The sequence below is a fragment of the Diplotaxodon limnothrissa genome, linkage group LG5, assembly GCF_057381915.1.
Source record: "Diplotaxodon limnothrissa isolate DT_005_m linkage group LG5, D_limnothrissa_male_GT1.1, whole genome shotgun sequence".
Classification (NCBI taxonomy): domain Eukaryota; kingdom Metazoa; phylum Chordata; class Actinopteri; order Cichliformes; family Cichlidae; genus Diplotaxodon; species Diplotaxodon limnothrissa.
This window is the reverse complement of record NC_140600.1, coordinates 24,713,477-24,735,643: the sequence shown is the minus strand read 5'-3', so window position 1 is coordinate 24,735,643 and position 22,167 is coordinate 24,713,477. Positions and strand designations below refer to the sequence as shown.

The 22,167-nt window shown below is 40.5% G+C and overlaps 1 protein-coding gene across 1 annotated transcript in view; it reads right to left on the bottom strand.

The window, feature by feature from the left end:
* The window catches only part of kaznb (kazrin, periplakin interacting protein b), a 137,281-nt gene extending 115,595 nt beyond the window's left edge, over positions 1 to 21,686 (bottom strand). The window contains exon 1 of the mRNA XM_085354339.1: positions 21,611 to 21,686. Within this exon, the coding sequence (XP_085210465.1) occupies positions 21,611 to 21,686 (76 nt within the window). The remainder of the gene's footprint in view (positions 1 to 21,610) is intronic.
* Positions 21,687 to 22,167: the final 481 nt, after the last annotated feature.

Genomic DNA, 22,167 nt, shown 5'->3' with positions numbered 1-22,167 from the left:
TTTTTCAGCTAGTAGGACATCATTCTTCCTCAAAACAGCTTTTTTGGGGCTTGGCATTGATTAGCACCTTGATTTGAAATTTTTATGAAGAAATAATCTTTTGTTTTGTCGACTGGCAAACATTTCTATTGACAGTGCTGTGAAAAAGTATTTTCCCTCTAGATCATAGGTGTCAAACTCTGGCCCGCGGGCCAAATTTGGCCCGCAGCCTAATTACATTTGGCCCGCGAAGCCATACCAAATTATTATTGGAGCAGGCCTACTGGTATTATACAGCTAATATATATATTGTTTAGAATTAAGCTTTGCTTGTTCCATATTCAGTTTTTCAGCAAAACTTGTTTGAGTCCATAAGAAAAGATTCATTCTTATATTTAAAGGAAGATTTGTTTTTTCAATAAATATTAACGTTAGCCCGCGACTTTGTTCCAGTTTTGAATTTTGGCCCACTGTGTATTTGAGTTTGACACCCCTGCTCTAGATCATTAAGCAAATTTTGATAATAGACAAGGATAACCATAATAAATACAAAATGGAAAATGTTTTTATGTTTTTAAATACAGTTTTAAAATGATGACTTTGTGAAAAAAAGCAAGCCAAACCTACTTGGCCCTATGCAGAAAAAAATTTTTGACTCGCGCAGTCACTGCAGATTGTAGGCCTGTGCTCATTGGTCCACGTGCTGACATTAGGCTATTTGCCTTTTGGGCAAGCCTTTGACACACCAATGAACCGCTAACATTGAATCAACACAGAGAAACACTGGCAAACCTTTGATATCGCTGATGAGGCGAAAGCCCAATTTGAAACCTTTTAATCAAGGAACCATATATTACATTTAATACTTCAATGTCAATAAAAAGCATGTAATCCAGAGTTAGTGATTTCCAATTTTTTATGCTGGGCAGAGAATTAATTTACACTAGTTTATTTACAGTCTTGGGGCAAGTGTCTGTCATTTTGGGCAAATTTGTGAAAATGGTAGATTTGCTATGGAGCGTCACCAGGGAAATCACATGGGTTCTGTATTTTATTATCATTGGTTTTAGTACTATTATTATTATTATTATTATTATTATTATTAGTTGTTGTTGTTTTTGTTACATTCCCACAGAACTGAAACCCTAAAGAATGAGGAAAAACTGCTGGATCAGGCAGAATGGCAGCTGTCTCTTCCCTGTCCACGTCACGTCCCTCATTTCTGCATCTCACTCTCATCTCCACAGTTCCTGCAGCGCAGGAGTCACGTTTGGCTCGTTTAGATAGTGAGCTGCATCTAATGCAATCAGATCTGGATGAAGATAAAGAGTAAATTTAATAAGCTCCAGAAAAAAAAATTCGCCTTGTCTATTGTTGATATGCTGTATCCTGTTTTACTGTAGTTCAAATGCATCATAACTGGTGGTTGATGAACAAACTTATATATGTGGAAAAAAGAAGATCTGAATAGTATTTGTATTGCTAATAAGTCTCACGATGAAAGGCCTTTAGTGTTTGACACTAATAGCATAAACATCTAATAAAATTAATATAGTGTATGATCTAATAACACGAGAAGGAGTGGCAGTTCTTTGATTTGTTTACTTTTTCACAGTTAAAATTGTTAAAAAGTAGATGCACAACAAGGCTCCACCTTTGGCATCAACATCAACAACAGGGAGGCTGTAGCCCCATCACAGCAGGAGCATATCCTTTTTACCTGTTTAGGGAGAATCATGGACACCAGTTAACTTCTGATGGGCAGAACAGGCAAATAGCAAACGGTTTCCCTGATCCTGAAACATTTTTGGAGCTGAGGATATTTGGTAAATGGACTGATTGTTATACAGCACTGTTCTACTCTACTAGAGCACTCAGAGCACTCAAAGTGCTTTCTATCTAACACATTCAGATGAAGGCATTAAAGAGCAACTTGGGGTTCAGTATCTTGCAAAAGTATACTTTAACATGCAAATGTAGCAGCCAGGAATCAAAACACCAAAGTGCTGATTATTAGATTACCTGCTTTAGGTCCTGGGTGTGAAATCTATACCCCTCTATGATTCTGAAAGATGGATACATTCATCAACAGCCGCCTGCACAAGATCCTGCATATCCAGCAGCTAGAGAAGATCACCAAAGAGGAACAAGAACAAAGCAGAAATAAATAGCCACAATGATCCTGAGAAGAAAGTGGAGTTTTAGTAGCCACAATCTTGGGAAGTATACTAATGAAATCAGGTCTTGACTTGGAATCCACAGGGAACGAGCAACAGGAGAAAGCTCAGGAACACCACATCTCTCAGGAGAAACGAGAGCTCTGGAGAAGACTGCTCAGTAGCCTATTGAAGCTTGTTTCCACGGATGAAAAAACGAAACAAAAACAAACTAGCATCCATAAGTTAAAATCTTGAGTTATTTTTTCAAAATTTAGTAACTTAGTAAATCATAATTATTTTCCCAATTTTTAAGTTATTTCCTTGGACGTTTGTATTAGGAAGTCAAACATTTGAGATACCTAACTCAAAATTCTAAAATAATAACCTGAAATTTTGACTCATGGATGGGTAAAAAAAACAAAAAATCCATGGCTGAAGCAAGCTTCCATAGCTCGGAGTGGGGTGGGCTGGCAGGGAGAAATCAACGGCCTGTCCTCTTCATGGGGTAAAGAGGCACAGGAGACGTGACTGAGTTTCGTGCCCATGAGGTCTTTAACTCGCTTCAGTTCTTGGAGTTTGAGGAGGCTTTGGAGAGGAACTTTAAATTCGCCTCAAGGTATTCATAGCAAGCTGTGACTCAAGATGGGAAAACAGTACTTAGATTAGTCATTGCACAGCCAGGGAAGAACACTGTAGGCTCAGAGTTTGTATAATCTCAGGCGGTGAATTGTCAGGCAGTTTGAGAAGCTAATGAACCTGACCATCAGGTTGTTGGTGGAAGAAGCAAAGTCTGAAGACGTGCCCACTACCCAGGCAGCGTTCCTGAAGGCAGTACAGACACTAGAGGCTGACTGTGATGCTGGCTCCCGTTTTCAAAAAGGGAGATTACTCGTTATAAAGTTGTCTGTGTTTGAAAACTCTGGTTTCTCTGCCTTTTTCAAGATAAAATGGTTCTGTTCATTTCACCAACGTGACCTTCAAGGTGCACCGATGTGTATTTAAGCTGAATGTGTACACAGCCAGGATGAGGATTTGAGTGTACGATTTGCAGTAGATGTCTGTCTCTTGGCTGAGAGAAGAGTTGCCGCCCCAAGAGAAGGAGTATCGAGATTGGAAAATAAGTGGAAAATGAGATGGAAAGTTGTCAACAGTAATGTGGGCATTGTACCAGATTGTTGTGGTGGAGAGAGAGCGGTACTATTAATTGATGAATCCTAAAAAGGGCTGCAGGTGTACATGTGAGTGTGAGTGTCTGCCTGTTTCTGTGTGAGCCGTGTGATGCACCTCGACAACCTCTCCAGAGTGTGCCCAGCCCTTTGTCCACTGTTAGCAGGGATACTGTAGGCTCCAGAGGCCCTATGACCCTAACTGGATAAGTATTTAATGGACAAAGGACAGCTGAGGCTGATGGGAATGTACTGCAATTAGTTTTGCAAGCATTTAGTCATAAATGACTCGTTACATCAGCTTTCTCTAAATAAAGGAAACACACATCACAACCTGTAAATATTAAGCTTAGAGATGTATGCAGAGATGCAAGTGTTAATTCCCAATGCTCCCATAATTCAATCATGTGCAAATCTGCAAACTGCTACTGGGGCTGCTAATGAAATAAACACATCCTCACTCAAATAGGTTCTTAATTTTCCTCTCTGCTATTCCGAGCATTAAACAAATGAAAACTGGTACAGGTAAGACAGTAAAGATCTCAAGGGCAGCCTGAAGGAAAACATCTTCACAATGAAGCCTCAAGGGTAGAAAGGTTTCCAGCGTTCCCTGTAGATTCCCCACACTGCACTAAGAAGCACAAATCCTTCCCTGGAAACTAGAAACTGGTATTTTTATAACTTAGAGTAGTTTTGTTGGTCAAATTAATCATTCAGCTGCTTCCAGAGTCTGTTTACAGATCTCCTTCAGTTTATTCTTAGCAGGGCATACTCATTAACTCCAAGACAGGCACACATAAATCAAATGACCATCAGAGTACAAAATGCCAAACACTGCAAGGAAGTGAATACTGTAATCACCTCTTAAGACCGCCTACAGTAGCTTATGAGAAATAAGAGGCTGAACCCTATTCTCCATACATGTTAAAGCAGAGTATTTGGCTAAAGGTATTAGGTCAATGAAACAATGCAGCAATGTCTTAATGTAGCATTAAAATCTGTGAGAGCTGCCTCATTTCAAGTTATACTGAAGGTGTTTGGTTGAGGTGAAGGGTCTGTGCAGGAAGCACCAGTCCTTGAACCAGGACGTGGTTCATGTTCAGATGGGAAAGATGTCCTCAGTTGTTTCAATGAATTTATATAATAATCTTATTGCAATAATGCTGTCAGAAAAGAGCAATTTTTAGCAAAACAGACTGAGGAAAAAATCCAGCAATATCAAAATAGTGTAAGCAGAAGCAAGAGCAAAAATGACATTTCAGACCGGGAACCATAATATGAGTCCTGATTCCAGCCTTTTTTTTTTTGGTGTGTGTGTCATTCAATCCCCGCGTCGTTCTCCTCTCATTTACTGTCCTGTCTCTGCTGTCTGCTCTTTAATTAAGGCATAAAAATGTCAGCATTAAGGTAATTTTCTCAGACTTCCAAAGCTGGCTCCAAAACCACATAAGACTCAATAAAATTTAAAGGCTGAGAATCATGCAGAGTAAACTGGCCTCGAAAGTTTCCTTACAAGAGAAATGAATGGTAAATGGCCTGCATTTGTATAGCGCTTTTCTAGTCCCTAAGGACCCCAAAGCGCTTCACACTACATTCAGTCATTCACCCATTCACACACACATTCACACACTGGCGATGGCAAGCTACATTGTAGCCACAGCCACCCTGGGGCGCACTGACAGAGGCGAGGCTGCCGGACACTGGCGCCACCGTGCCCTCTGACCACCACCAGTAGGCAAACATGGGGTTAGTATCTTGCCCAAGGATATTTGGCATGCAGCCAGGAGGCAGCCTGGGATCGAACCACCGACCTTCTGATTAGTGGCTGATCTGCTCTGCCACCTGAGCTACAGCCACCCCACACCTGAAGACCCAAACCTGAAAATAAATCAAAAACTGGAGATACAGGAATGTCATGCTGGGCTAAACTGGGAAGATTAGTTCAGATGGCTTCTCACAGAAATCTTAAACCCTTTAGATTATAATGCAATGCCCAATTTGCATATCTGAAAAGACCAGCAACTGGCTAACAGATCAAACACGTCTGAAAACTTGGGATATTGTAAAGGCTTCAGTCCCGATCATCTGCCAGAGTATCTTCCGAAGCAGCTGTGCACTCAGGAATAGTCAGGTGAGGAAAAGAAAAAATAAAAACCTCTCCAACTCTTTAAGAAATCTGAATGCCACTGTGATAACTGCTTCTACATTTGAGGACGAGGCTCTAGTGTGGAAGCCGAAACTGCAGGAGGGATTTCTTTTTGCCCACAGCAACATTGCCACCACCTGGCGGCTTTGACGCATGCTGCAAAAAGTAGGACGAAAACCTGCCTCAGCTGTCTCACTGACAGTGACCTGTGAGCATTTTCTTTTTTTCTTATTCTTCTTGTAAAAGTGAAGTGTTTAAAAAACACTCACGAGACGCTCAAACAAGGTCATGAAGTTATCCCGGCGATACAAATCCCAAACTAAAAAGCCTCAAATGTCAAATGATTTATTAAAGCCATTTTTTTTGCCTTTAATCTGCACATATTAGACTATGTATTAAGCACGTATTAGAAAAAAAGGTTATTTCTGATCTCACCACTGATGCATAATTAAAATATGGTGCTTAGTTTAATTATACAGAAAGCTCGCTATGTTGTGGAAAAAACGGGTAAAGGGCCCTCCGCTGACTTTTGCATAACTTTGATCAGTGTGCCACCTAGTGAGGAGTACAACAGACCAGCACTGAGCAATGTGGGTTTCTCTTTTCTTCCTTTGAGTCAAAGACTTTAGTAAAACAAACCTCAGCGGGAGTGTCAAGCCGTCGGATGAACATAAAAGCCTCAGATGGCCCTTTGATAATCTGCCTCAGGCCACCTCTTCAACACCTCATGAAACCACTCGGAGGATCGTGGCTCTCATTCAAATCCTTCCACTTGGGAACCCACACACGCGGGGGTCACACACAGGTAATTAATTTACAGATAACGAACGGTGCTCACTAAAATCTGGTAAACGGTCTCTGTTATGGTGAAGAGAACAAGTAGCTATGAGCTTATGTGTGTTCTCAAGTTGGGGGTTAAAGATGAATTGGTTTCGGCATCCTTAATAAGGCAAAAGCAGCAGAGAAAGAGAGTGAAATCTTGTATAAATAGTGTATAAATTAAAGCGCTTCTCTTATATAATACACTTTGTTGTTGCGCAGTGCACTCCAGGTGGTTCTGTGTTTTGATTTATTTTATCAGTGCACCTACTTCACTGCACTGTGCCTCTTCTAGTTGTACATCGGCTGGAAACTTCATACCCAAAATCACTCAAGCACATGTCGTTTTCAGCTGTGTAGGTGGAGAAAAATGGCATAAGAGACCGTCGCAGCAGCAGCAGCGGAGGCACAGCAGCTGCAGAGAACAACAAAAGCACACTTTAAACCAATAAATCACTGCATCTGCATTGTGATTGTTGTTGGAGAAACTTTTCCCTCTTTGCAAGACAGGTCTCAGTGTGAACCTCGTCAGTAATGTTTTGGTAGCTGAAAAAGTTCCCCAGCTGTGCTGCGAGTATCACAACACAATGCGGCAGGAGCTAGAAAGACACCACACAAAATGGACCCGGGAAAGCAAGGTGAGTCACTTTGAAACTGCTGCTTTCAGTAGAAAGTTTCCAAGCAAGAAAACAAGCTTAAGGAGAAACTTTGAAGATGCAACTGGCAGTCAGAAGAGAAGAAACTCTTGCATCGGCTGAGATATGGAGGGGAAATCGGGATCCTCTCGTCTTTTTACAGTCGGGGTAAACATTGCTTGTTAGAGCAGACCTGTGAGAGCTCAAACATGACATTTCAAAATCCAAAGCTGCACGCAGGAGTACTTTCGAAAAGCCGGAGCTACAGGCAGCACCAGTGACAAGGCTGCCTCCAATTAGGACTGTTTGTGAGAAAGTGTCTGAACCCGTCTCGCAGGGCAGATGAAAGTGGGTCAGAGCCACATATCTTTGTGGCACTGCACAATGGCAGGTAGCACACACAACTCACCAACTTGAAGTACGACAGATGGGGATTAAATATCTGAACTCGGAATTTGCTCTTACATGGGGGTGACAGTTCTGAATCCATTATCGGTATCAGCCACTTTGATGCTCAAAATTCAATTTCAAAACAGGTTTCTATTAGGAGATGAGCCACTCTGACTGTAGACTGCAGGTAATACTGCTATCATTCATTAACGCGTTTCAGCGCACGTAAACAACTCGGAGAGTTCAAAGGCACATAAGCTCAACATTTTTACCAAGTTAGACATTCCTGTGTGGGGAAAACTGTTGCCAGCACATCTCGTGGGCTTTTTCACTTCCCTCTCACATCAAAAAACGTGTACGTTCTGCATATTCACATGGCTGCTACTCGTGAGCTTGGAGAGGAGAGAGCTGAGCACTGTTTAATGATGCTGAGCATGTCTCTTCAAGTGCACATCTGTGGAGGACAGCTTTGACCGAAATGACATCAGAATTGTGGTGCAGAAACCATTTGACATAATTGCTGATCCATAACTAAGAGGAAGCCTCTGATTCCTAATATGTGTTCAGCATCTCTGATCTTGCCTCTGTCCATATGTTTGGTAGCAAGAAGAGGGACAAAGTAAGTGGTTTAAACAAACTGATCTTAAGAGACTGTGCTATAAAGGTCACGTTGGGTTGCATTTTTGCATTTGCAAGTCCTGTTTTAAGATATCACTGCAGTGTTCATTGTCTTTGGTTTACATGTGCAGTTTTAGTTTTCTAGACATACTAGTACTGTGTAAACGTCTTGAGTCACCACTCATTTCTTTATATTTTCCTTTCAAAGACCCAGACACTCTTGTAGGTTTCTAAAGTGGTCTTAAGGAACAGTTCTCCATCCTTTCTGAAGGTCTTTCAGAGTTTTTCTTTGGACATTGGCTACTTTTTCACTCATTTTCAGTGCAGTACTTGTACCTGACTGTTTTCTGAATAATTCTTTTGTTTGTTTAGCCACTTGACACTGACCTATGAATCATTCAAGCATAAAAAAGGCACCTAACTCAAGGTATGAACCAGTATTGTGTCTACGTATAATTTTAATTTTAATTGTAATTTTGCACCAAAAAGGTGATTCCAAAGAGTTAATACTTGGCATATCTTTCCAATGTGTGCAATGTGTCGTTAAACATTTTGGTGAAACAGAACAAGAGCACAAAAGAAGATGTGGCAAAGCTGAAAAACTATCTGCAGCACATGAACAGTATCTGAAAGAAACGGGGGAAAAATCCAGGGAAGACCTGATGAAGGATCTGTGAGTGGCAGTGGATCCATCTAGCGTTCACTGAAGCTTCATCAGACATGATCTCAGTTTAAGGGCGGCTGTCAAGAAGCCATTCTTAACGAAGGAAAACAGGGCTGAGGTACGCCCCATTACACAAGAACTCAACTGAAAGTCTGTGGCAACGGGTCTTATGGAGTGATGATAGTAGTTTTTTTCAAATAGTTTTTTCATAGCATGAACACAGGAGGTACAACAGTGAGTTGTCAGCCAGTAGTGTTGCAGATTTTTAAAAATTGATGGACCTATGAATGCAGAAAGGTACCATCAGTTTTAATACCATCTGGAAAGTGTCTGATTGGCAAGAGCTTCATTTTTCATCATGACAATATCCCAAATTCACTGCCAATGCAGTAAAAGCATACCTGGACATAAAAACACAAAATCGAATACTATCAGTCATGAATCGGCCTCACCAGAGCCCTGACTTCAACATAACTGAAGAAGAGCGGGATCATCCAAAAGGCATTCCAAAGAAGAACACTGTGCCTAATTCCTATTATTCCAGCTAAATAAGAAGGGTGACTAAAGATTGTTTCCCCTTTGCATATGAATAAATATCTCAGAATTAAGAAAACGTGCTATCAAGAATTGAACGCCAAAGCTGCAACTACTAATCAAATAAGTAATTAGTCTATTGACAGCCTAACGTTCACATCTGAAATGGCTATAAAAGTCACGGGATTGATTTTTGGTGGCTAACAAAGGTCAAAGGTGAAGCCTGTGGAGTGGTGTTATTTTCCCCACTGGATGTCACAGTGGTGAGGAATCACAGATGCACTGTGATACCACAAATGTTTACATGATCACACATAATTTTTTAAATTTTTACCAGTGTTTTTTGAATGATTTACCTTCACTTCTCTGCTTCAATCTGAGAAAGATACAAGTTAGAACGGACAGCTCTGCAGAGTCATGCAGAAATCACCCAGGACCTTTATAAGAAGATTACGTGTCTTACGTGGCCAGCTAATGTAGCACAGGCCACATGTGTGACTCTCACAGACATTAAGACATATTATCCAGGGGCATGTGTAGAAAGCAGGCACTGAGCCTGATATCACTGTGGTGGCGGACACGGAGACGCGCTATTCGACAAACGTGCACACACTCTCCATTTCACAGCCGTCATGTAAACTCTGTCCCACAGTGTAATGGTGTTTCACAATGAGAGCTGCTTATCGCGAGCTCTGCAAAAGTGAACCCGACTCCTTTCTTTGAGCCACACTTTGTAGACATCTTAAGAAACTGTTGGCATTGAAAATGCTGCTCCTTCCTAAATTGGTGGCAAATCACATGTACAGTGGAGCGTCTCAGCTCAGGAGAATATCGGATTAACAAGGCGTAGGCTCCAATGGTTCTTCTCATTAGTGTTTACAGTGTCAAAACATCACTGAACCCTCTGAAAGTTACCAAAAAGTGCTACTTTTTCTCAGCGGTGACGACAGAAACTAAAGCCTCTTTTTAGTAGAGAAAAGCTCCCAGATGTTGCATGTTGTAAATTTCTGATCACATGCCGGGAGCGAATCCAGTGAAAACTGTCTTTAGCACAGATATACATGCAGTATGCAGTGTCACTCCCATCCTTTAATGGCGTGCCCTGCATGTTAAAGAGAGGAACCCGGGAGAATCGGCTATATTTCATCACCACAGGAGCACCTGCACTAACTAGTGATGCATATTTATACAGACTCAGAGCACACCAGATTCTTCTTTTGGCCGACGGTGCTGTGAGTGCCGGGGAGTGGGAAGCCTAAATGGAAAAGGTTAGTATTTGCTGAGACGACCCCTGCCTGAACTCGCAACCTTTTCTTCTGTATACTGTGTATTTGTATGTAGAGGTGGGTGGATCGCTCCATATATTGATAATATTGATACAAATGCTGGTAATGGTATCAATAATAGGATCAATGCCTGGTTTCTAGCATCTAAGTTCAGTATATAACCCACTTATTTATTTTACTTTATTTTATTTTAGGAAATGTACACTATGAAAAATACCTTAACATTTTTGTGTTAATTGTCACGTCTATTTTATTTTTAGCCTATAACACATTTAAACAACAGAAGCTGACCCAAAGTGCTTTAGAGACAGCCACATCTACACTAAAGTTATCCAAAATACATATATATATGTACATATATTTATTAGTTTCAGATGTAGCCATTCTTGTATTTTGCTTGTTTACATTATTGTATTTTGCACAACTCTGTTGCTTGTGAAGCTCGCACACAAGAATTTCACTCACATGTGCTGTACCAATGTACCTGCACATGTGATGTGACAATAAAAGTGATTTGATTTGATTTGATACCAAGTTTCAAAATACATGAAAAACTGAAAGGTGTGTTTTTATTGTGTTAAATTGTTATTCTTAAGTAAAAAGCACAAATTGCAAATTGATGGTGGTGATGTCATGAATCATGACACGCTGGTCTCTCCTACACAAGCTGCCGTTATAGGTTAAAAGTATCAGTACTGGTAACGGTAACAATGACCCTGTATTTACTTACCATACCATACCAGCTTTATTTATAAAGCACTTTAACATAAAACCAGGGTTCACAAAGTGCTGTACATATACAAATAGCATAAGCCAAATAAAATAATATAAAATATTATAAAATAAGCATAAGCATAAGCCAAATAAAATAAAATAAAACATGTTAAAAAAAAATTGAGTCAACCCCTTAAAGAGTGCCAAAGGCTTCAGCAAATAAATATGTTTTAAGAAGAGTTTAAAACTCAGAAAGAGATGAGCCCTGCCTAACATGCAAGGACAGATCATTCCACAACTTTGGAGCAGCTACAGCAAAAGCACAATCACCTCTAAATTTATACTTAGTTTAGTACTTCGTATCATTAGATGCCAAAATAGACTACGGCAGTAATTGTAGGTCCCTTGGGGGATTGATCAGGGCTCATCATAATTGCTTATGTCATGCATCAAATTTGCATTTCTTAGGTTTCTCACACACATTTCCACTCATGCACATCTTATGCCGCTGATCTTACTGATTTGCGCACATCATTAGTTTTGTATGTAAGTTTGCTTCATAAATTAAGCTGCTGAACAGTGTGCTCACCCTTTTGTTGTTGCCTTGTGACATTACTATCTTTCCGAGCTGTATCATAAATTATGAAACATTTCCAGCTGGGTTTTTATATCTGTCAAAGTGGCACTTTTCTTAATCTACCCCCCCCCCCCCTTTTTGTTTTGTTTTTTTCCTTTTTGAAATACATACTTCTATATAAGTTTTCAATGTGAACATTGTGCTATAGCTGCTGTGCCACTGTGTCTCCTTCTCTTTCTGTTTCGTTGTCTTCTCTGTGGTGGATTATGACAAGATTATGAGATGAACACTGATGCTTTGGGAAGCAGCTCAGCGTTTGTGTAACTAAGGAGGAGAGGGGAAAAGAGGCCAGATGTAGTGGTTGTGCTGAGGCAGATATGCACATTCAGCACTCAGGCAGAGAGCTCAATGATGCAGAAACCACGGGAGGGACGTAAACGGCAAATCAGAAAATGCTCTCTAGGTGTACAAATATATTAATATCATTTTTCATCCGAGCAGTGCTGAGTGTTTTGTTGTTTTGTTTTTCTGTCCACCACTTGCAACTTCACTGTGTGTTTTTACCTTGTTTGGAACTTGAAAATCCATTTTGACAGATATGTGCAGCCACAACAGTTAAAAAAAGAAGAAAAAGGATGCACACAGTAATCATACAGATGCCAAAATGAGCAGGATTAGCTTCTCTGTGAAATCTGCTGTTGTTCATATCTTAAACACTCTCCTGGCACTTCAGTGTGTGCACACAGGAGATCGAGCAGTGACAAATTTAGCCGCTTTAAAGTGGTGGAGATGAGTAACTATTAAATCCAAGTGATGTGCTCGCTGAGCGCGCAGTATTCAGCTTATGTGCATCCACTTAAAATTTTGCAATAACCCCATGTTTCCTGTGAGGGCGTGTATGTGTTTTTGCAAGAGAGCAACAGGGAGAGACAGAGCAGATTAGGCAAAAGAGAGCAAGAGATGCATCAATTCAAAGTGTGAGAAATGACTAAAATCCTTACAAAATGAAACACTGTACAAACAGCAAAGCACTTTGTCCGGGAGACATGGAAACACAGGGGTTTGTGGTATTGCAGGAATAAATCGGTTTTGCTACAACCTGAAATAACAAAGCAACATCCAGGCTGGAACTAGTTTTGCTCTGGAAAGTGAAGCACTACCTTCTTTCTGAAAGGCATATAAAAGCCTGAGTTATACATAACTTTTTTTTTTTACTTTGGAAGTCAGTAATTGACAGAAAAAAATGTTACCTGTTTGCAGCTTTTTCCCTCCATTATTTTTTTTTACCAGTTTCTTCAGGCCTGAACTGCAAATCCAGACCATAGTTTGTGGCTCACTATAGTTTTAAACATTTAAAAGGGGATTATTACAACATGAATTTGAGAGTTTTGATATATTTTGCATGATTTGCATGTTCCTTCAGTGATAAACTCTGGTGACTTGGTATTACCAAACTACACTACATTCGCGGTAGGGTATATACACATCAGATGTCATGAAAAAAATAAATAAAATGAGATGAGTTTATTGCATTTTTCCATCAACCTTACACAGGTTTTGTAGACGCATGACAATTAAATTACATTTTAAATTTGTCCACGTTTGTCATAATCATGTGACTGGTCGTTACATGTTTAGTATACAGACTTCAAATAAAGATGGATATGGCAACCATAACATCACGCGGTGGTTTGTGAAGTCCCACTGTGAAGGCTTAAGCTTAGATTTATTGGTTTAGTATAACTGAAAACCTCAAAATGCTACATGCTCATACATTGGCCTCTCACAACCCGAACTCCAAAGAAGTTGGTTTGCTGTGTAAAATGTAAATAACAACAGAATGTAATGAGTTTCAAATTTCAAAGACACATAAGAGAAAACATAAGAAATGTTTAAACTGAGATATTTTACTATTTCATCAAAGATATTACCTCATTTTAACTTTGGTGGCACCAACACATCTTAAAGAAGCTGGGACAAAGGGAACAAAAGTAAGTGATAATAAAGAGAATCAGCTGGAGAAACATTTTGCACCTAATTAGGTTCATTGGCAGCAGGTCAGTAACATGATTGGGCATAAAAAGAGCCTCTTAACTAGACTTTTTTAGAAGTAGCTGAATTGGCCTTACACCAACCGAAAACATTTGGCCCATCATGAAAAGACATGCATAACAAAGAAGACCAGGACTGTTGAGAATCCTATATCAGACAAGAATGGCCAACATTTCCTCTCTCCCAAGTCCAGCAGCTGGTCTCCTCAATTCACAGACGTCGCAACAGCATGCTGTTCAAACAGGGGACGCCGCACAGCATTAGCATACCTGCTAAACATTAGCATCCTGTGTTGCTGCCAAGTACATACAGCACAACCTCAGAGGGCCTCAAGTATAAACTGATAATAAAAAGTAATAAAAGAATATAAAATGTTGCTGGTTGTTGCATTACAGTAAGACTATATGGCTCGGGAAAGTTCAGCATCTACTAATTACACCATCTCGAGCCAATGAGCAAACTCCCACCACTCAACACACACCGCATTAAGTGAACAGCCATTGGATTATTGATCACCCTGAGGCCAAGTCTGCAAATACAGATGCATGTGATTCCTGCTCTCCCAATGACCTAAGGAGCATTATGCAGCTAAATTATGCACAACAGTGCAGTTCACAACACTGGACTACATATTTCAAACCTGGTTTGTAAAAATGAGTGAATCCCATCAACTAATAATTAACCTTTAATGAATTAGCAAGAGTGGTTGATCTGGAATGATCCAGCTGCTCTGGCCTGAGGCTCACTGTGATAGCAGATATACTGACCAAGAGATTAAGACACGTCCACTGGTCTTGGCTCTGCTGAGCTACTTAAATCCAATATAGGGATAAAAACAGGTAGGCAGATCTAAATTAGGCTTGTAATGACTCTGAGGAAGTGATTTTCAGTGCTGCTGGGGATATCCAGGGAGTTAAGTAGGATCAATAGAGTAAGTAAGAGTATATTAACAAGTGTGTAGGATGTATCACACAAATTTAGCAGCAGTGATTACATTGTTTGCATTGTTTAGGGTGTTTAATTAATCAGGAAAATGAAAAATAAGGCAATTTTGTATTTATCTTATCGGATTTACTGTTAGTTGTTTGTGATGTATGGTCAATGATGAACAAATCTGGCGTTTAGAGGAGGTCCCCTGACCTCTCTTAGCAAAGATAGGGGGATAAATCTCCACAATAGGAAGGATGAAGATATTCAGCTCTTGACATCTGTGGACCTACTCTGTGGACGACACTGCAGGCAACCTTGCACTGTGGCCGTCCTCACATCACTTTGGTCCAGTGGAGCAGAAAGGTGACTGAAACCACTTCATTGTGTCAGGACACAACATTCTGGCAAGGAGCAGAGCCTGAGCTTGTGGGGATTTATGCAAACGTAGCAATAGCACTCATGAGGCTTTTTCATTGCCACAAGCAATTTGAAGGAAAAAAGTAGGACAAGAATTATTTCCAGAAAAGTTAAGTTGCTCTGTAATTTATTCATATTTAATTTTAAAAAAAAGTGAAGAGAACATAACAAATGTTGAAAATGTTGAAAATGAAAGGTTTTATTGTTTTTTGAAAAATGTGTTCCCATTTCATGCAGGAAATATTGACAAAAAAGTTGGAAGAAGGGCAGCAAAAGACTGGAAAAGTTGTGTAGTGCTTAAAAAACACCAAGTGGCATAAACTCACACATAGTTGGCAAATAGTAAGACATTTTCAGAGGGTCTTTTTCTAAATATAAAATTGCAATGAATTTGGAGATTTCAGCTTCTGCAGTTCATAATTTTATTAAAACATTTGGAAAATCCAGAGAAACTTCGGTGAGCAAGGCCAACAACAAATATTGAATAGTCGTGATCGTCGATCCCTGAGGCAGCACTTCATTAAAAATCGACAAGATTGCAAAGCAGAAATCACTGCATGAGCTCAGGAACACATTTCATAATTATTAAAAGTTCACTGCTTTATCTGCAAATGCATTACGCAGAAAAGTTCCAGAAAACCTGTTACATTCTTTGGGACTGAGGTGAAGTGGAAAAACAGTACTGTATGGAAGACACAATCCTCCAGTCTAAAGAGGAAAGAACCATCCAGTGTACTGGTTTGCATGGTATGGATAACTTGCATATCTATGAAGGCCCCAGTAATGCTCAAGAATATATAAGCTGGCACCACATACACGATATTGCCAAAAGTATTTTCTGCTGTCACACGTAGTTGAAATTGAGTGACATCCCATTCCTAATCTATAGGAATATGATATATGATGTTTTTATGTTCTTCCAGAAGCACATTTGTGATCAGACACTGATGTTGGACGAGAAGGCCTGGCTCTGTCGGGTTGAGGGTGAGGACTCTTCTTCCACCTCAAACTCACTCATCCATGTCTTTATGGATCTTGCTTTGCGCACTGGTGCGCAGTCATGTTGGAACAAGAAGATACCATCCCAAAACCTTTCCCTCAAAGTTGGGATCATGAAATTGTCCAAAATGTCTTGGAAGCACAAACATTAAGAGTTCCTGTCACTGGAACTAATCGGCTGACGCCAACTCCTGAAAAACAACCCCACACCATAATTGCCCTCCACCAAACATTTGGTGAAATGCAGTCAAGCAAGTACGGACCTCCTAGAAACTGCCAAACCCAGACTGGTCAAACTGGAAACCCCTTCCCTGAAGCTCTCTATGCACTGTTCTTGAGGCCTGTAGTGGCCTGTAGTGGCTGACTACAGAAAATTTGCAACTCTGGCACTGAGCATCTTAGCATCTGCTCACCCTGCTCTGTGTCCTACCACTTTATGTCTGAATGGGTGTTATTCCCAATCGCTTCCACTTTTTATAATATCAATATAACAGCTGACTGCGGAATATTTAGCAGTGAGGAAAATTTCACGACTGGACTTGTAGCACAGTATCATGATGGAATCCAATGAGCTCGTGAGTGCAAGCCAGCAGTCAGTAGAAGCAGATACACATATATATATATATATATATACCTCACATATACATTTGTGTGTGTGTGTGTGTGTGTGTGTGTGTGTGTGTGTGTGTGTGTGTGTGTGTGTGTGTGTGTGTGTGTGTGTGTGTGTGTAATACCATGGGTGTGTAGTAAAACAGTCCACCTCTGATCACCCACTGAAAATATCTGGATATATCTGTATCAGATAGATATATATTCAGATAGAATATAAAAAATACAACAAAGGTGGCCCTGAATAGTCTTGATGCATGTTCAGTCATGCAGGTAGGGACATCCCAGTGAGTTGATTCTGGTCATGGGGATGTAACATTTCAGTTGGAAAAACATTGCATCACTCATCCAAGGGGAGACTGAGAAAGTCACTTGGATGAGTGATGAAATATTTCTACTGAAACGTAACATCCCCATGACCAGAATTGAATTTCTGAGATGCTCCGAATTGTTAATTTACCAAAATCTTATATCACCCAAGAATGAAAATCTGTTTCACTTTCCAAACTAGGCCGACTGATTTCTCCAGTTCCCAGATGCAAAGGCATTTAATGGCGAGTGTTACTACAAGAAGAAATGATGCAACACGGTGGTAAACCTGCTCCTGTCATTTTTAAATGTCTTGTTGCTAATTCGATCGATTCAGAATCCACCAGTAGTTTTTATAAAATAATCAAATAAGCTTCGATGTCAAAGGTTTATGTGCCATTTTCAGGCAAAAATGGGGTTTAAACAATTCGCCGATTGCTGCGTTAGCTTTTTAATTCCCCACCGTGTCCACAACTTTGGAAGCAATGTTGTAAAAGCAAAAATGGGGGGGAGGGAAAGGAGAGTGAAAAGGCAACACAAATAGGTTAAGAATGTAGTGAATAATGCATGCAGCTCTGAGAAACAGAGGCTTCACTTGTCATTTATTCAGGGAAAAGTTAACGCTCTACCTAGAAGCACAAGTGGAAAAAATGCTGTTGGAACAAAAGGACAGACTTGCTGCAGTTTTACATGTTGTCTGCACTTCACACTTCTGCTGATCTGCAGAGGAGGAGAGACTTTTATCTCATAATGACGCAAATTATAAAACACCTAATTTTACAATCCTGCTGTACTTGTATACTAACAGCTCTTGTTCGTCATCCAAAAAGTGTTTTCTCACTGGATGTCATTTTATCTTTTTTTTCTATGAAAAAAATCACTATGCATTTAACCAAATCCAGCTCATTACAACACAAGACAACAGCCTGCAACTGTGATTTGCATATCTGTTAGATTAGTCTCTAATCTAATCTGTAATTATACCCACACTGACAGTTAACCCATTCATTGAAGCCCAATCAAGTAGAACTGGATAGTGGAAACACATCATACCAAACTCGTGAGACTTCTCATGGTCAAACAAAATGAGCTGAGTGAAACTGAGACAGGAAACAAAGAAAGAAGAAGAAAGAAGATATTTCTGGGTGTGTGTGGCGTCTGTTCAGGTCACAGTATTAAAATAACATCAACTAGAAAGAGAATATGGCTCACGCTATGAGAGATTAGCTGATTTTTGAGGTGAAAAGAAGCAAATATAGCCTGTATAGCAGATGTTAAAGATCGTCCTTTCTTCAAATATTTGTGCCTTCATTTAAGAAAAATAGTACATGATGAGAACACCCTGTGTAACATGTTGAGATGTAACCACAAATTTTTAGCGATGTTCAAGTAGGGATGTGTGAGAGCTGTTAAAAGTCTGCTTGCAGCAAAGGGAAAACCTAGGGAAGCTTGTTATAAATGCTGACAACTTTGCACTCCACCATTTCGTGTGTATAAGGTGACCTCTGACATCACAAAACCTGAAGCTTCAAAATGCCTGACGTCAAAGTGACTACATCCATCTTTTGTAATATTTATGAAACTGCATGATATTTATCAGGAAAATGTGTTGCTATGTCACTGCAATGTGCTTCTAATTGTTTCCAACCCCATAATGATTAATCGGCATCTTCATCTTTTCTCTCTGAGCAAACCTTTGGTGATCGTCGCCACAGTTTTAATTAAAATTGTCCACAAAAGTTGCTTCCAAATAATTTTGCTTTACAGATTTCCGCATTTGATTTCCGTGATGAGGATGTAGGTAGCATTTCCCTCTCTGATGTTTGTGCATCAACCCTGCACAGTGGAATGATACAACGACGTTGCTGCGTCAGCTAAACCTTCGTACAGCTGCTTCACACTCACGGGTGGCTTCTATTTTCTGCCCAGCAGACGTGAAGTCTTCTTGTTCTTTCAAATCCACATTGTGACTTTCACATGCATTAATGGCATTTCAGGCAGTGGAAATTGCAGGCTGGAGGCACTTTGATATCTTTTTTATAGCCTTTATAGCCAGTGGCCGCCGAGAAGCTGCATTTTTATATGGAAAGGTTGCTGAGCGTTTCTGGGCTTTTCAGGTTTACAGAGTGTTTATGAGCTCTTATCTGAAAGTATCTAATGCCAAATCTTGACCTGCCTTACGAATCTTAATGATTCAAAGTTTTAAGATGCTCAAAAACTTAACACTATCCCTCCAAATGATGAAATATCCCATCAATCAGTGTTTCCACATTGTGTGATAGTGTTAAAAATCTGAATTTCTCGTCTTTCTTTATATATTCATAGTGAAGTGGTTTACACATTTAACTAGCAAGTCACAGATCTCCGTTAAATCCTGGGAGGTGACACAAATCCCTTTGGGGTTGCATCAGGAAGGGCATCGAACATAAGAAAAATAATAATCTGCCAAAACAAACAGGTGGTGCTACCTGCTGTGGCGGACCTTTGTTAATAAGCAGACAAAAGTAACTATTCATGGAGAGGTCTTGAATGATTAGTAATTCACGAGTCACTAGTAAATTGTTAATAGTGAAGTAATATTTGAGAAAAAAGTACATCAAAAACATTTCATCTTTTTAAATCTTTGCATGCCAGCCAGTGTATGCGAAGGCTTTGGCAGATTACATGCTAATAAATTGACTTTCTACATGATAAAAAGGCTGAGATCCACCGCCATGTGCTACAACACAATATAATCTGCTATTTATCATTCAATTTTTCCACTGTGTATGCTGATGATGAAAGGAAATACTGAATTTTATTGTGAAGGCTTGCCTTGCCTTGCTGCCATCCATGATCCAATGTGATAAGCACTGACACACCCTCTCCTTGTTTACATCCTTTTATACTGAGATGCCCTCCAGATAATCTACTGATTCAGGGCTATGAAGCATTTGTATTCTGCATACACATGTAGCTGTCATTATATGTTGGACTTATCCGGCGTTTTGTGCACACTGTTTGCACACTAATCCAGTGCATTCTCTGCTTGCCATAAAAACCTGAAACCAGAGAGACGACCAGCAGCTCAGCAGTTCTTAAAGACACTCATTTAGTGAAGATGCTTTCAGCCTCCTGCCTGTCTGAAGCAAAATATTAATCAAAACCCTGCAACCCCTTCACCAGTAATATGCTCTTATCAACGCAAGCCCGTGGATGCATTCAAACAAATTGCATTATTTATAAAAGAGTGCTCTCGTGTAAAGACAACTACAATTCACTGCACCACATCTGCATATCTATCTTCCCAAATAACTCCATGATTCAAAAATCCCAGCAGATGAACTCCTGCAACACAGCCTTGCTAAGTAACACGTGTCAAGAAGCATGAATTTTACAGCACAGGGAAATGACTGATGTGTTTCCATTATTAGCTCCACTAAGTGCTGTCTTAGCTGCGCTCGTGTTAATAACACTTGCTTTGAAACTCTAATCAGACGCCCCTCTCTGCAGGTGGTAATGACGAGAAACAAAGGCATTTAAAATTGATGTGACAAACCCGATACGTAGTATAAAGGCACATCTGTTTTGAAATCCGCCCGGGCTCTCCTCATTATCCTTCATAACACCGTGTGAAGAATCGCTATGCATTTAAGGCCGAGCGAAGGCATCAAAGGCGTTGACTAAGTTCTCGCTGCATGATTCCATGAGGAGAAATACCAGGCCAGTTATGGGAGGATGCAGCTGACACTTTGATTGTGGAGACAAGTCGATCTCTGCTCTATTTTTCCTCTTGGGGGAAATATGTATTCTGACCATGTTCGTTGCATAATAAGATATTACTTGAGCATGCTTTATAAGCAGCGCTCCAAGGTTGTGTTCGGTGTGTCTGCACCCCTGAAAATCTTGATAGATTCCCTTTTTAATAATTTAGCTATCAGTCTGAACTATGAGAGCTCCTCAAATAGTGTCTCACCCTGACAAATTCAGTTTCAATCATACTGTGAATAACACTGTGCTGCAAAGTATGCATTCAGATCTGCTACTTAAGACTGCAGAAATTACTAAAAACATACAGAAATATTAACCAGCACACCTGGTCTGTAAAGAAAGCTGTCAGTTTCCAGTTTCTCTTTGTGTTCAAGTACCTCTAAAGCGCTCTTTTAGCAAAGTGTAACTCCCAACACAGCTGAGCCACAGTCCTGGGTTAATCCCGCATGCTGTCCAAAAAGCTTTTGAACCCACCTCCTTATAACACAAGTGCTGCACAAGTTAATCCTGCTGCTCAGAAACTTGGGCAGCACCACAATGACAGTCACACAGTTTGTCAAGGATGAAAAAAAAGGAAAAATATAAGATTGCTTCTTTCCTTTAACATCACCGTAACGTGTGAAAAGATAACCCAGTTTTGTTTTCCTGTCATCTCTTTGAAAACTCTCTGCTTTGTGCATGATTTAAGCCGTGATAATGCAATCTCATTGATGCGCCTCCAAGGCTCAGATGAATTAAAACAGCAGTAAGACTCAGGATGCGATTGTGTGGAATTGCTGAGGGTGGATGTAAGGCATGCATGTGATTAAAGATTTTTTTTTGGGGGGGGGGCGGGATATGGAGAGAGTGAAACTCACTGGCTTGCATGAGCTGTCCCTGGCGTCCAAACACCTGGGAGAAAGTGGCATGGCTGCAGGTGAGGGTGTCCTCCATGGCTGTCCCACTGACACACGGTGCTGAGGAGAAAGAGAGTGGGGGGAGAGAATGGGGAAAGGGAAGGTCAGCATCACTGCGTCACATTCAGATGGAAAAAAGAAGGAAAATGAATGAGGAGAACAAGAGACAAGGGCTTGCCTTCAGTTGGAGCAGCTGCTGACTGATCTCTGGTGGTGACTGCTCTTCTCTGGACCCGTCCTGTGTTGTTGCTGCTGCTGCTGCTGCTGCTGAGGAGCAAAATGCAGCCCCTCGCTGCTCGCACCAAAATGAGCAGAACTGCTCGCCGCACAGATAATAATGGGAGGGGGGGAGTGTATGTGTGTGTGTGCCTGCCTGCCTGCCAGCCTGCTTGTCAGCATGTAAGTCTTCGCGCACGAGAGAAAGTTCTGTGAATGTGTGCATGTGGGGCGAGAGAGCGATTTCAGGGTGGTAAAGCAGGTAACGCAGAGCTGTAGGCACACTTGCTCTGCCAGCACTC